Source organism: Anabrus simplex, chromosome 3 (assembly GCF_040414725.1).
Source record: "Anabrus simplex isolate iqAnaSimp1 chromosome 3, ASM4041472v1, whole genome shotgun sequence".
In the NCBI taxonomy this organism is placed as follows: domain Eukaryota; kingdom Metazoa; phylum Arthropoda; class Insecta; order Orthoptera; family Tettigoniidae; genus Anabrus; species Anabrus simplex.
The window spans coordinates 437,704,818-437,719,462 of record NC_090267.1 but is presented as its reverse complement, the minus strand read 5'-3'; the positions used below and the strand labels follow the sequence as shown (position 1 = coordinate 437,719,462).

Here is a 14,645-nt window from a genome sequence, read left to right as displayed (position 1 = left end):
CGGCAGTGCCAATGCACTATGAGAGACTTCGTCTCATTTTCAAAAATTGATGCCTGCCTGGCCATTAGATGATATAGATGTTGATTCCCACAGGGAACCCGAAACATTTATCATGAATTAGTAAATTTATATTATATATCATATGACCTTGCATTAAGGGTTCGAACCCCACTGTCGGCAGCCCTGAAGATGGTTTCCCATTTTCACACCAGGCAAACGCTGCGGCTGTACCTTAATTAAGGCCACGGCCACTTCCTTCCCACTCCTAGGCCTTTCCTATCCCATCATCACCATAAGACCTATCTGTGTCGGTAAAGAAAATTGCATAAATAAAAGAAGTTGTGAGAAGCAACCAGGGCTCCATCCAGGCATTTGCTTTGAATACTTCCACACACTCAAGACATACCATTAAGAAAGTGAAAAACATTTTGTGTCATGTAAATACCATACATTCATTAATTTTGTAGTTCCTTTCTGTATATATTGTTCCAACCAGTACTTAATATCAGGTTTTAAAATATGGAGAATGCTGACAGAAATAACGACAAGTTGGGAGAAATCACGGCTTACAAATAATTTGAGTGTAAAGGGTTAATTTTTGAAGGAATTTACTGTATAATATGGAAATAGATAAATTTTGTTTTATGTGTGCAAAAATCAGAATACATAAGTCTACTTTCAAATTCTCAATGGAGGATTTTTGTGTCATCTTTTTAAACTCTTTTTCATTTATTTGCATCTGGTCACCCTATATTGGTCTACATTAGTTATATAGGCTGCTAAGGTGTATATGGAAGAAAGAGAAAGCCCCTGATGAATGGTGTCAAGGTGTAACAAAACCAATATTTAAGAAAGATGACAGGAAGGTATGTGACAGTTATCGAGGAATTACACTGCTTCACAAGTAGCCAAAACTTTGGAGAGAATAATAGAAAGAAGGATGAGAGGAAGGGTGGAAAGAAATTTAGAAGAAGATCAGTATGGATTTCGAAAGGGCAGGTTAACGATAGACACTATTTACAATGAGATCATTGATGGAAAAACAGTAGGAATATAGAAAAGATCTGGTGATAGTATTCCTTGATCTAGACAAGGCATTCAATAGTGTTAATAGAGAAAAGGTGTGGGAAATTCCTAGAAAGAAAAGGATGTGGAAGGCAATCAAGGGAACTAGCAACAGTATTGTATAAGAATTGTTTCAGTTGTGTCCAGATTCCAGGGGGAAGAACAAATTTGTTTAGGGAAGTGTTTTGTCTCCACTTATGTTTATTATTGTTACTGATGAAATTCAAAACGAAACAATGGCAAGATATGGAGGGGATATGAAAATAATGCTGCAGTTGACATAGTGATCTGGGGAGTCAACAATACAGAAGTGCAAATCCAACTAGAGGCTTTATGTAACAATATCAAGAAATATGGTGTGAAAATCAGTGTGGAGAGGAGCAAAACAGTGGTGATGACAAGAAGAGAAAGAGAAGGAATCTTTAGTATAAGAGGACAAAATCTTCAGGTTGTTGAATATTTCAAATATTTGGGAAGTGAAATAATGCAAGATGCAAGGTTGGATAAAGAGATCAGCTGAAGGGTACAAGTGGGAAGTATATTCTATCATAATGTAAGGAACCTGATGCAAACAGAGAAGTTCCTATGAAGTGTGAAGAGATAATGTACAGGATGTACTACATCCTTTGTTAACGTATGCATCAAAAACTTGGACTCTGACAGCAAGAAATAAGAGTAAAATGCAGGTGAATGAGATGAAGTTCCTGAGGTGTATGGTAAGGAAGACAAAGAGAGAGAGAGTAAGAAATGTTGAGGTCAGAAAAGAGATAGGGGTAGAACAACTGAGTGATAGGATGGAGAAGAATAAACTGAGATGGTTTGGACATGTTATGTGGATGGAGGAGGGAAGGATACAAAAACAAGGGTTGGAGGCTAAGATAGAATGAAAGAGGGCATAAGGGAGGCCCAGAGCCAGGTGAACCCTGTCAAGAACAATATAAGGAAAAAGGAAGACTGGACTGGAATACAATTACTGAAGAGGAGTGGTGGAACAACAGGCAACTGTGGAGAAGTGCCATCAACACCCCGACCTGGCAGGAGGTGGACAAGGGGAAATGAAAATTATGATGATGGTGATGATGATGATGATGATGATGATGATGATGATGATGATGAACACTTGCCTTCTCTGAAACAATATCCTTGTCATTGGTATTGTCATTCCGTTGTATTCTGTAATTTGCTTTTCTCTCTATGCGCACTGCAAACTTTTCGCCCGCAGCTTTAATGAGCCGTGCAGCCTGAGATAATGAAGTTACCCTTTTGCCATCAACAGCCACAAGAACGTCAGATTTCCGAACATCAGCAATGCCAGCAGGAGACTGAGGGATTACAGTCTCCACAACTACACATGCTTGGTAGCGTTCAGCAACAAATTCCTGCTTGAAGACAATTCCAAGCTGTTGAGAAGCAGTCTTTGTAATTGTGAGGTCTACAGTTATGTAGCTAGATGTGTCTGAATGGACCACTTCAACCCATGCTGTAGAGTCTGAAACAATACAATTCAAAATTCTGTTTTTAAACCAAAACACTTTAAATGGTAAAATGCCACTTCATTGATATGACATGCAAAAAGTATCAACAATATTTAGGGGTCATGACTTCTTGCATTTTGAAATCAGAAATTTAGTATTTTGTAGCATTCATACAAACTTAATTTAGTATTTTATAGCGTTTTGAAGGATAACATAGAATTTGAGAAAATTCTGATCAATATGATGTGGCCCAGAAAACCATGCCACATGTTGCCAAAATATTTTTTCTGATTTCTGTTCCTTCCAATAGTGAATGCAATTCTGAATATTAGCTGTAAAATTAAGAGTTTTATTTTATATATCTAACTTGAAGGCACAGTTTTACACATTTCCATAAAAATGTGACAAAGACAAAAATTTGTACAGGTGTATCATTTGATTTCAATTTCTTGTATGCTGTTTAATATTCTCTAATTGAATAACAGATGGTGCTAACAGCCACACATCCTCAAATGAGATGTATTTTCCTCTGTATAAAGAAGTTTCTCCATGCAACAAGTGGCAATGTTTCCTGGGCTGCATCATAAATGGGTAATGTTTTTTGATAATATTAATGTGAAATTGAAGTTGCATTTGCAATAAGAGTGCACACTAAAAAATAACATAGCAAGAAAAACTTATGTATATGGATATAAAATCAGAATCATCATTTTAAAATATATATATAGGACAATATATCCAAAGATTCCTGCAGCCTGCTGGTGGAAGATGAGTGGGGCCTTCCCAATGATCACGACAATAACATGCACAGCTCCCTGTTGGCAGTCTGAGCTGATGTAATGAACATGTGTGTGTACCTGCTCTTTGCTTCATAAGTGATAAATTTTCTGTTGATAGTTTATCAACCAACTACTGAACAGCATATTATCACACATTGCAGGTTCTTAAAGAATAAATTTGTTGGAAGTGTATAAGGGAATTTTGTGATGAGTTCCCTGGTGCACAAGTCTTCTTCAATTCCTTTATGGTGAACTTTCCGCAGGCACAAGACCCCATGGTGCCCCTCTGAAGTGTTATAAAGACCAGCTTAAACAAACCATGAAGGTCACCAACCTCAACTTTCAATCCTGGAACACACTTGCTAAGGATCGCTCACTTGGGTGCCAAACCACCTCTAATGCTGTTAAACTGTTTGAGCAAGAGCATCACATCCATGAAGAGGTCAAACGACAGTTATGCACACTTCATCAGATGCAGCCTTGTCCTCCGCCATCCATCAAATGCAATTTGTGTGGACACATGTTTCATGCTAGAATTGGCTTGTTTAGTCACCAAAAGAAACAGCACTGAGTGGTAGTGGATTGTATCAAGGAGAATTTGTGTACTCGGAAATGAGTAGCAGCTGCAGCCACTACCGATCACATTTTCAAAACTCTTTAAAATGTGGTTTACAGGTCATGCAAATGATATACAAGATACAATCCTTGATAAGCCTTTAGCATAAACATCACTATTGTGAAAAATCTCCTCCCATCATATAATAATATAATCTAGAAGATCATTAATTCAGTTTGGAACAAAAGGCTGTGTGAGAGTTAAGGTGGCATAAACCAATATTTGACATGCTTTTCACAATATCATGCAAGATGTGTTATCTCTTGAAGAATGTACACTGCTGTTTGGTGAAAATGAAGCACTCTGAAGCAATGGTCTGAAACACGCCAAAATCGGAGGACGTGTAGAACAGCAAAACTGTAATAAGTGACTTAAATTGTAGAGAGATGGCATGTGAACGGCCAGGTCAGTGTTACGCAATGCTCAGTCGGTGCGGAGCCGTCATACGAAGTGGAAACATATATACTCAAGTGCCACTATGCCTCGCCAACATCACAGGGTGGAATATCAGCATGCGAGTGCATTTGAACGGGGCAGAATGATTAGACTCCGGGAAGTGGGTATGTCGTTCCGTACCATTGCGCCCTGCACAGAGCACGCTGCTTCAACAGTGAGGCGTATTTGGAACCAATGGTGAGAAGAGGGCTGTACGCAGCGCCAACAGCGTACTGGACAACACAATACGACCACAGCACGAGATGACCGCCATCTTGTCCGCTTGGCCATAATGGACAGAACAGCTTCTCCATAGTGTTGGCTCGACGTTTGAGTACTGCAACGGGTGTGGACACGTCTGCATCAATGGTTCAATGCAGTCTTCTGAGGGCTGGACTGGTGGCATGCATGCCATTGTATCAGCTTCCATTGACCAGGACCCACCACCAATGCAGACTGCAATGGACACATGAACGCCAACACTGGTGTACTGGGTGGCAAAATGCAATGTTTTTGGACAAGTCCCACAGTGATGGCAGCATTCGCGTTAGACGCTGCCGTCGTGAACACAATCAGGCAGACTTTATTGTTGAACAGCATAGCAGACAAATGCCAAGTGCGATGGTTTAGGGCGTCATTGCCTATAACATGCGATCTTGCCTCCTACGTCTTGAGGCAATCTAAACAGCTACCGCTACATCAGGGAGGTTTTACAGCCCGAGGCACTGCCCCTCCAACAGGCTGTTCCACACACCATATTCCAGCAGAACAAAGCCCGGTCGTATGTGGCGAGGAATGTGCAAACCTTCTTCGAAGAACAATGGGTACCACTGCTTCCCTGGCCTGCCCATTCGACCGACATGTTACCCATCGTACATGTCTGGGATAGGGTCAGTCGACAACTTGTTGGTTCAGGTCCTCCTGCAGCCAATGTTGATGATTTGTGGATGCGCCTACAAACCACATGGCAAAGTATTCCCCAACGGCATATTCAGGTGCTCTTTGATTCCATGCCATGGCATCTAACGGCTCTGATTGCAGCGTGTGATGGCGCTATACCATACTTGAAGTTCCACCGTCACCGTCATGTACAGGTCTGATTGTAATAATTTGTGTCTTGTCATGTCCCTAATCTGTGGAATAAATTGCACTGTGATCGCAGCTCTCAAACTTGATGTTTCACTTGCTCCAAACAACAGTGAATTTTATTACATTAAAAAAAAAAAAAAAAAAACAGTCCACCACCACCACGATCAATCTTTACAATCTTTATTGTTTGACACCGTGGTTAGTTGGTTCCAGTCCCGCTGGTGAAAAAAAAAAAAAGATTCATCACCAGAATGGCTAACAGTGTACGAATCCCAATCACTAGATTGCGTGCCAAAAGCCTGGAATCAATTCCAAATCTGTCCACAGTGTTCATGTGGAGAGACGGCATGATGCTTTTATCCTAGAGCAAGCCTCCTGGTGTTATTCCACAGGAGTACGCTATATGCTTACACCAGGTGTCACCCTCTCCCTAGCTCAGTATCATCACCACAGAAGCACACTTGTGTAATGATCTTTGCCTCTGAGGCAAGGAGCAACTTCAAAGATAGAGTGGACAAATAAACAAAGATCACTATCAGCCAATCATCATGGCAAAAGGAACCATACCCAAGTACCTGGGCATTAGAACATCTTAAAAAGTAACAATTTGTTAACTTTATGTAACCAAACAATAGACAGATTAATTTATAACTAAATGAGATAAAAACATACATTAGTTAATCCCATCAGCATGTATAGAATATAAAAACTGGCTTACTACTGCCCGAGAATAAAAAATAAATATAAGTTCATGTCATGTGTGTTTCTGCTTGAGAATAATTTGCTGAGGATCATCTAACAAGAGCAGTTCATCCCTACCTCCTGCTGTAATACCTGCTTGATTGTAGGGTCTGTACACTTGCACTGTCTTTTACTACAATTTCTTATGTTCTTGGTATTGACATTAGCTTTCTTCATGTCTTGATTTGTGTGTTCATCCACTGCCTTTTTAATCTTCCACAAAATTGCAACCCACTGAGGTTGAGTCGCAAGGCTGTGCTGGCAACTAAGTCTGTAAACTCCTCATCACATGTCCAAACCATCTCAGCCTTGCCCCCTCCATTTTGTTTACAATTAGTGCAATACCCAGTCGAAGATGGACACTTCCATTCCTCACAAGATCCCAATGTGTGAACCCAAGGTTCCAAAAAGCATTGCAATTCCATTTCCATTGGATCTTCTAGTGCTGCATTACTTGTTGCAGTTCTATGCAATTCTCGGGTGCAAGTAGGCCATCGCCAGCATACAAGAGTGACCATGGCAGTGTTCTCCTTAGGACCTTTTTAATGGGCACACCACCCTGCTAATTTTACAGAAGGACCGGCTAGCATAACCTAGATACGTGCTAGTTACATAATATGAATATCATACATATTTGAGTCACTGGGTGCTCCAAATTAAAATGTAAATACTGTAAAATTGTTTATGTAAATGATAAATCTTCATTATTGTCAGCATAATTGCATCTAATACATCAGAGTCTAAATGTTTAGCTTGACTATCATGTAACGTGCGCAAGAGATGTCTGAATTAGTGTGGAATCCCATGTGAGCTCAATTCCGCATGACATCACAAACCCATATGTCACTAAAATAGTTCAGTTTTGGAGTTAATGTTTACCTCTTTGATATTATTGTTTATGCTCTGAGGGGAATACAATGAAATTTTATGATATTCATTTTCTACATAGTATTCCCTGCCTGGTTACTCATTCCTGCCACCTGGCTGATGAAAATTTCTGGGGAGAACACTGCTATGGGTTTACAGTACTCCATCAAAGACAGTAGTTAAGTTGCCATCATTCTTTGATAATTTTTATCATCACTCTGTAGTGGATGCTGACACTGAAGGAAGACAAGTTCTTCATAAAACTATAATCCTACATCAAGCTCAAAATTTATGTATAATATTTTGACACTAGTTATTAACCTGAACTAACAGTATTTTAGTTCTAGCAAATTTTCGGCTCAGTTTCTTCATTCTGATGTTTAATAAAAGGAAGTTTTAATTTTAATCCTCAGTAAGAAGATAATTTTAATATAGAAAAGTACAGGATCTTTCTTCTAAACCCAGACCATCCAGTGGCGCTTTTACTCTCCGAGACCTAAGCAGCTGTATGGGAGGTGCACACGGTTCTTGACCTTGTAAGGAGCATGCACCTGTTCGACCTAGCATCAATAGCCAGTCTGAATCTCAGCTGTTAACATGGTGAAACAGTTATCACAACAACACTGTATCTTTGTATGTAAAAGTTATTTTAAGTACGAGTCAGCTCGATCGGGACGCGATGCATTTGTTCAGCAATTTCATGAGCACAGATTCACGTAATTGTACATAAATTTGAAACTGCTGACTCAGTGCTCATACAAAAACTAATAAAAAACCATGTAAGCGCACGAACAGTTTTAACAGAGGTAAAGTTAGACGACATTGGTGCAAATCTTGAATGCCCATCAAATGAATCGCTCTCAAAATCAGCACAACATGTAGGGATTTTGGTTTCTTCTGCACACAGAGCTATAAAGCTGTTATACATCAAACCGTACATATTTACACAGGCCCATTTTTTAAAACCTGCTGATCCAGGCACAAGAGTGAGACATTGTGAGTGGTATCTTGCATCACTGACTGATCGTTTATTCAACCCATAGTTCGTGTTCTTTTCGGATGAGGCATCGTTTCATCTTAATGGTCGTGTGAACAGTCATAACTCTCGCTATTGGTATGCATAAAATCCTAATGTTGTTTATGAAGTCCCTCACTGTGAAGGATGACACTTCCAGCATCTTTTATAAGGTAAGATTTCATGCAAGATGTATACACGCTTAAAGCAGGGCGGCCACGCACGATGTAAGTTGGGCTGATGCAGCTGCTGTAGCGCAGAGTACAAACATCGTGCACTCGGTCTGGGTTTAGGACCTTGGCCTGCCAAGATGACTGTTGCCTAGCCACATGGGTTGCAGTTATTGTAATACCATGTAGTCAGTGTAACATCTCGGTCATACTATTTGGTTTCCGTGGCTGGATCCGCTGCACCTCATATCAGACAGCTCCTCAGTTGGATTCACAAGGCTGGGTGAGCTCCGTTCCAGCCATTAGTCCAGATTTAAAATCGCTACACTCCCTAGGAATCAAAACCAGAGGATACAGGTAAAGGCAGACATGTTATCCCTACATCATGAGACTGGCACCAAGTTCAAAAGAGAAATACTAATATACATTAACAAAATAAAATTAATGAAAATCGGCAGCTGAAGACCATTGTAAACTTTATTTATTACAATTTTTTTTTTCAATTTGCTTTACATTACACCGTCACAGATAGGTGTTACGGCAATGATGGGTTAGAGCAAGGCCTCTCAAACACCCAAAATCTCACGCGTGCAAACTGAAGCGCAGAGGTCCTGTGCACAGTGCATCGGTCCCACTCGGCTCGGACCAGCTTGGCTCGGATATGGAGCGCTACAGAGCAAGCGAGGAAGAGGGAGACAGGCGGAGTGAGCAAGACAGGCGTGGGGGAAGAGAGAGATAGCGCTATTGCTCCAAATCGAGGAGTGGGGGTCTGCACTCTGGTCAGACAAGCTAAGTCGTCTTTTGCACCGTGCACAGCGCAATGCACTGGTGCATGCACCCTGAGAGGCCCTGGGTTAGAGTAAGCAGTGGGAAGGAAGTGAACATGGCCTTACCTAAGTAATAATGCTATGGCATTTGTCTGGTATAAAAATGGGAAACCAAAGAAAACCATCTTCAGGGCTGCCATGGGATTCGAACCCATTATCACTTGAATGCAAGCTGAGAGCTACATGACCCTAACCGCCCAGCCACAAGCTCGGTATTCTGTTTTATTAAGTTATTAGGAAAACCTATTTCAAATACTTTTTTCATATCTAAAAATGCAAAGTTATGAGAGTTGCATTCTTATAAAAAGTAACTGCAATAGAAAAACATGGCTCAAGAGATTAATGTAAAAGGAACTAATAAGGAACTAATATAGGTTAATGTTTTAGTAACTAAATTCTGCACCTCAGAGGTAGAAGGTCTGATGACCACTAGTTCAAATATGATTCTAAATCTTTATAATGAAGCAATTTCACCTCTCGTGAACATCACGAGGTTACTTGTCCATTGTTCAAGATTTTACATTCTTGATGAGACTCAAGATCAAAATATCAGAAAAAGAAAATATCAGATTTCTCTTACCATTTTACCTCTGAGGTGATGAACTGATATATTTACGTGTATGCCAATATAGAAATGTTAGACGTACCCACTGCAAGAGAGCAGTACACATTGCCCACAGCAGAGTTTTCCATTAATCTGGTAACTTCAATTATGGTTACCTGTAAAGTACCAGCACACACATTCTGTATGCTATAATCTTCCTCCTCTTCACCAGGAAGTGATTTTGTAAAGAACGGTTTATAACGTAGTTTGTAGTTTGGAAGCGTGTGTTTCTTCTTCAATGATTTACGAATCTGGAAATGAATAACAGGAGTTACGAAACTCTGAAATGTACATACATATTGTAAGGCAGTTATTTCATCAATTCACAATCAAGCATGCATTCTCTACTGAACACTCACTCTCCCCAGTTGGTGGCTATGCGTGACAGGGAGAGAAGAGTATTTGTTCATTCACTCTGGCATGAAATGCAATCTGGGAAGCATCCATTCATCAATTCATAATGCATGAAACTCACTCTGCTGTTGGTGGCTGGGAGAGAGGACTTGGAATCCAGTTCATTCATTCACTTATTCATGCACACATTCATTCATTCATTCATTTAGGCAGTAAAGTCACTCATAATGGAATGCTCAATGCAGTTCATTACAATTCAACCATTCCATTTACCAATTCATGCAGTCATCCACTCATTCAATTCAGTCATAAGGCATGTTGTAATGATATGATACTCCATGAGACTTGTGACATAAATGTAAGTACGGGAATATACATGTCATCCTAGACTATAAAACACTGTTAACATCTAGAACAAAATAAATAATATTTAGTTTCGTAATAGTCAAACGATAGACTATCATTTGTTGACAAGTATGATTGTCTTCATCAGATGTTAGTGGTGAGTCTATGAGTTCTTAGGTGACTGGAGACCAATCCTTGAGCCACTAATTCTTCCCCAGTGGAGGCAAACATTGCCAGTGTTGAGATCCAGTTGTTGAGTGTTATTCATCCTGAAATAAGGAATCAAAACCACAGGATACAGGTAAAGGCAGACATGTTATCCCAGTTTCAAATCTCTGGCATTGTTGTTTGAAGTTCTTAGGACCTTCGTGGATAAGATGACCCCATACCAGGTGGTTAGCTGCTTTTGTTTCCCAGTTAGTGGTATTGATGTGGCAATTCTTCTGTCTGACTTTACTACATCCCTGAACCTTTTCTTGTTGCCCACCCTGGTGTCGACGGCCACCCTTCAGTTGAGCACACATGTGCTTTGGGAGGCGAAAATCAAACGAAATGACCTGTTGAACGAAGTCGATGTTTCATGAAGATAGCCACAGTGCTGATGGTATAGTCAAATAATTGTAAGAGAAAAATGTAACGCATGTATCAAACTTAATGAATTGCAATAAACTAATGCTCTCTCCCCAGTTTCAAATGATCTGGAACTTGGGGACGGGGGTATTCTATCTACATATTGTATGCCCCCAAAATTGTTATAGTTTATTAAAACAGAAAATTGTATAGAAACTAGTTTTACAAACTGTTACAGCTATTGCTTCCCATAAAGGACCAGGAACAGCCCTCTTCTCACACTGACCTATCATTGTTAATTTACAACTGTTAGGTTCGTCAGTCTGCCAAAACTAATTTTGAATAAATAAATTTATTTATTTATTTAAATTTATTTATAAATTTATTATAAACTAGCTGATGTACCCATACTTTGCTACGGAATTCTCAGAAAGACTGTCTTTGTGGGTTTCCCAACTGAAGTCAACATAGGTCATTACAATGACTTCAGTAACAATGTAGCGATTAAAAGCAAGGTTATCAAACAAAACATTCGATCAAATGAAAAACCACACATTTTCTCACTTTTAACGAACAGCACTATAGTTAATTAAGAACTAGTATTAGGTTTAATGGTCCACCCAATCAACACACTTGACAGGTGAGAACACATTCAATGTTAATACATGTTTCATCTTATTTAAGACTTCTTCAGCCATAGCATCTCATATCTAATTAAAATACACAATTTTACTGTTTAATAATTTAAAATGGATGAACCCACATACTTTCTAAAATGTTTAAAAAACACACTAAAATCAATACACACTGCTCTTCCATAAAACTGTCCACTTCCTTACAAAAATTCTTCTACATGTAGAAATCTGATTCTAAATAATATTTCTTGAGATTTGACATACGGTAGCTTCAATGTACTGACTAAGGTAGATATTTGAACTTTGGGCTAGGAAATGGGAGAATGGGACCTTATCAACTGAAGAATACTGGAGCTTTTGATCTAGCGTGGCGAGAAGCAGGTCAGAACTAGGCTCGGATAGGAACCAGCTGTAGAAAGGTACACCAGTTTTGAGGATCTTGTCTTTTGAAAAAAAAATTTTAAATTATTAGGGAGTAATAATTATGTATTTTAATTAGATGTGCGACACTATGGCTGAAGAAGTCTTAAATAAGACACTGAATGTGTTCTCACCTGTAAAGTAAAGTGTACTGATTAGGTGGATCATTAAACCCAATACTAGTTCTTAATTAAGCTGTATCAATACGGACCTATATGATGAAGTTTGTAAATTGCAACAGTACTGTGGTGCCGATCTAACAGTTCAAAGTTCCAGAGCTGGAATGACCAGGCTGCAGACAGCCTCACACACTCCTCTGCCATTATTCTGTTAAATGTGCACACTGCTCATTCCAATCAGTGCTTCAGAGTAGGGATTGAATAGCTGGACTGCTATGATGAACCAGACCAGTTGTATCAGAAAATTTATGAACCAGTGGAATGGCATGTGAAAGAAGAGCGAGATCTAACTCCCCAGTTACTTCCCGCCAATATTCAGGCAGACTGTTATACTCGGTACGCAGCAGTAATCCCATCTATCGGAGATGAGTGGCAACAGAAGACACAAACCACATCACAACAAACAATGGTCAATATAATGTTATTGTTGATCAATTTTATGAGCTTTCTATATTGTAGGGCTTCACATTTAGTTTCCTTCCGATTCTGTGATATTAGGGCATCTTATAAAACTATTTATAGCGTAGACTGTAGTTCCTTATTCCCCGACTTTACATATCGATTTTCATTCAATTCTGTTTACTCATTTTCTCGTGACTCAGCACTGATATTGTCTTAGCAACAAAAATCGATATTCATGAATATATCTGTAATCATAGCCAGTACAGTAAAAATGTATAAGACAACATTTTAATACTATATAATTTAAGTTATGTAGTATTTATCGATATGACTAAATAATAATATAAATATTTGAGAATTAAATTTTAGACCTTCCCCTAAACTACTATTTCACTCAGCGTGAATAAAATTATTTATGGCCTAGATTTTAGCAACTTATTCCCCAACTTTACATACCAATTTGCATTAAATTCTCTTCAGCCGTTTTCTCGTATGTATACGTATGTATACACACATACAGAAATTACGGAAAATTATAAAGTGCATTTCCTTGTTACTGTGGACACGACTGATACAGAAATGCCATTATTTTAAAATTCTGAGCAATGTACAGACAAAACTCATTTTCTTTTTATATATATGTACATTAACAGAGTCAAAACTGAAAAGAGATGGCTTCAGATATAATTGTTAAGTCATACTAGAGAAATGGGAACAATGAAAGAAACACATAATAAGGACGTCTGCTTTCTACTCTTAGCCCTTTTCCATCCCACCACCATAAGAAATATCTGTGTCAGTGCAATGTAAAGCAAATTGTAAAAACTGTGGACATAGAAGTTACAAAACAGAATTGAGACGAGTAGACAGATGTGGTTTTCACCATGTTGGCAGAATGGAAATAATAAGAAACCTTAAAATATGATGGAATAGAAGCAGACTGGAAAAATACCGAGGGAAAAACCAAGGAAGAGGTGGATAACGGAAGTAGAGGTGTAAAATGACTCAGAGTGTTGAAAGAAGATAGAGGGTGCAGGAAGGGGTGGCGGCTCATCAAATGCCTACAAATCAAGAAATGTGTTGCAGAGGCCAAACTTTTTCTGTGACAACAAGAATGAACAGATGCTTTGAAAAGTATATTAGTTTTAATCAATTTCAATTTCATAATTTTCTGTATATATCACCTAAGATGAGTTTTAAAGTCCAATTTTTGGGGAGAATGGTAAGAGATATGAACGAATAAATACGATATTAAAATTTATGATTAGTATGAATATTCTTCTTGGAACTTTGGCAGACACAAGGTTCATGGTTCTTAGCTTAAGTTAATATCAGGAGAGGATTAAATAAATAAAGTTATATAATATAGGAAAAAAGTGCATCAGTAGATGCAGACATCAAGAAGCGTGGTCAAGATTGGACCCAAAACTGTAAAATGCGATGGGAAGTGCAGGATATGGCAGTCAGTAAGGTTCACAACAAGCAAGTAGCTTTACGTCGTACTGACACAGATAGGTCTTATGGCGACGATGTGACAGGAAAGGGCTAGGAATGGGAAGGAACCGGCCGTGGCCTTAAGGTACAGCCCCAGCATTTGCCTGGTGTGAAAATGGGAAACCACGGAAAACCATCTTCAGGGCTGCCGACAGTGGGGTTTGAACCCACTATCTCCCGAATACTGCATACTGGCCACACTTAAGTGACTGCAGCTATCCAGCTCAGTCAGTAAGGTTCAGATACATCGATGAAAGGAAACAATTGTTTAATACTGTCCTTTTTTATGATTTTACTGGCATTTGGTAATTTGACTGATAGTCCTAACAGTATGAATAAGATTTTATTTAACAGCCTGTCTAAAGCCTTCTACATCTTTCTGAGTGTGCTTATTTCCACTCTCTGGATCCTGCTTTCCTCTCTGGCTGTTGTCCACGATTCTGCTCCATACGTCATGCTAGAGACAAAATAGATCTTGTATAACCTCTCTTTACATTGTCATGGGACCTTTTTATTCCACACTATATCCCGTATGCTCTGGTGAAACCTTCCTGCCACTTGCA

The 14,645-nt window shown here is 39.1% G+C and overlaps 1 protein-coding gene across 3 annotated transcripts in view; it reads right to left on the bottom strand.

The window, feature by feature from the left end:
* Pdzd8 (PDZ domain containing 8) overlaps nt 1-14,645 on the bottom strand; it is a 134,887-nt gene that overhangs the window by 66,565 nt on the left and 53,677 nt on the right. For all 3 annotated transcript variants that reach the window (XM_067143488.2, XM_067143489.2, XM_067143490.2), the window contains exons 6-7: nt 9,727-9,934; nt 2,190-2,554 (exon numbers count right to left, since the gene is read on the bottom strand). In XM_067143488.2, coding sequence (XP_066999589.2) covers nt 2,190-2,554; nt 9,727-9,934 — 573 coding nt within the window. The remainder of the gene's footprint in view (nt 1-2,189; nt 2,555-9,726; nt 9,935-14,645) is intronic.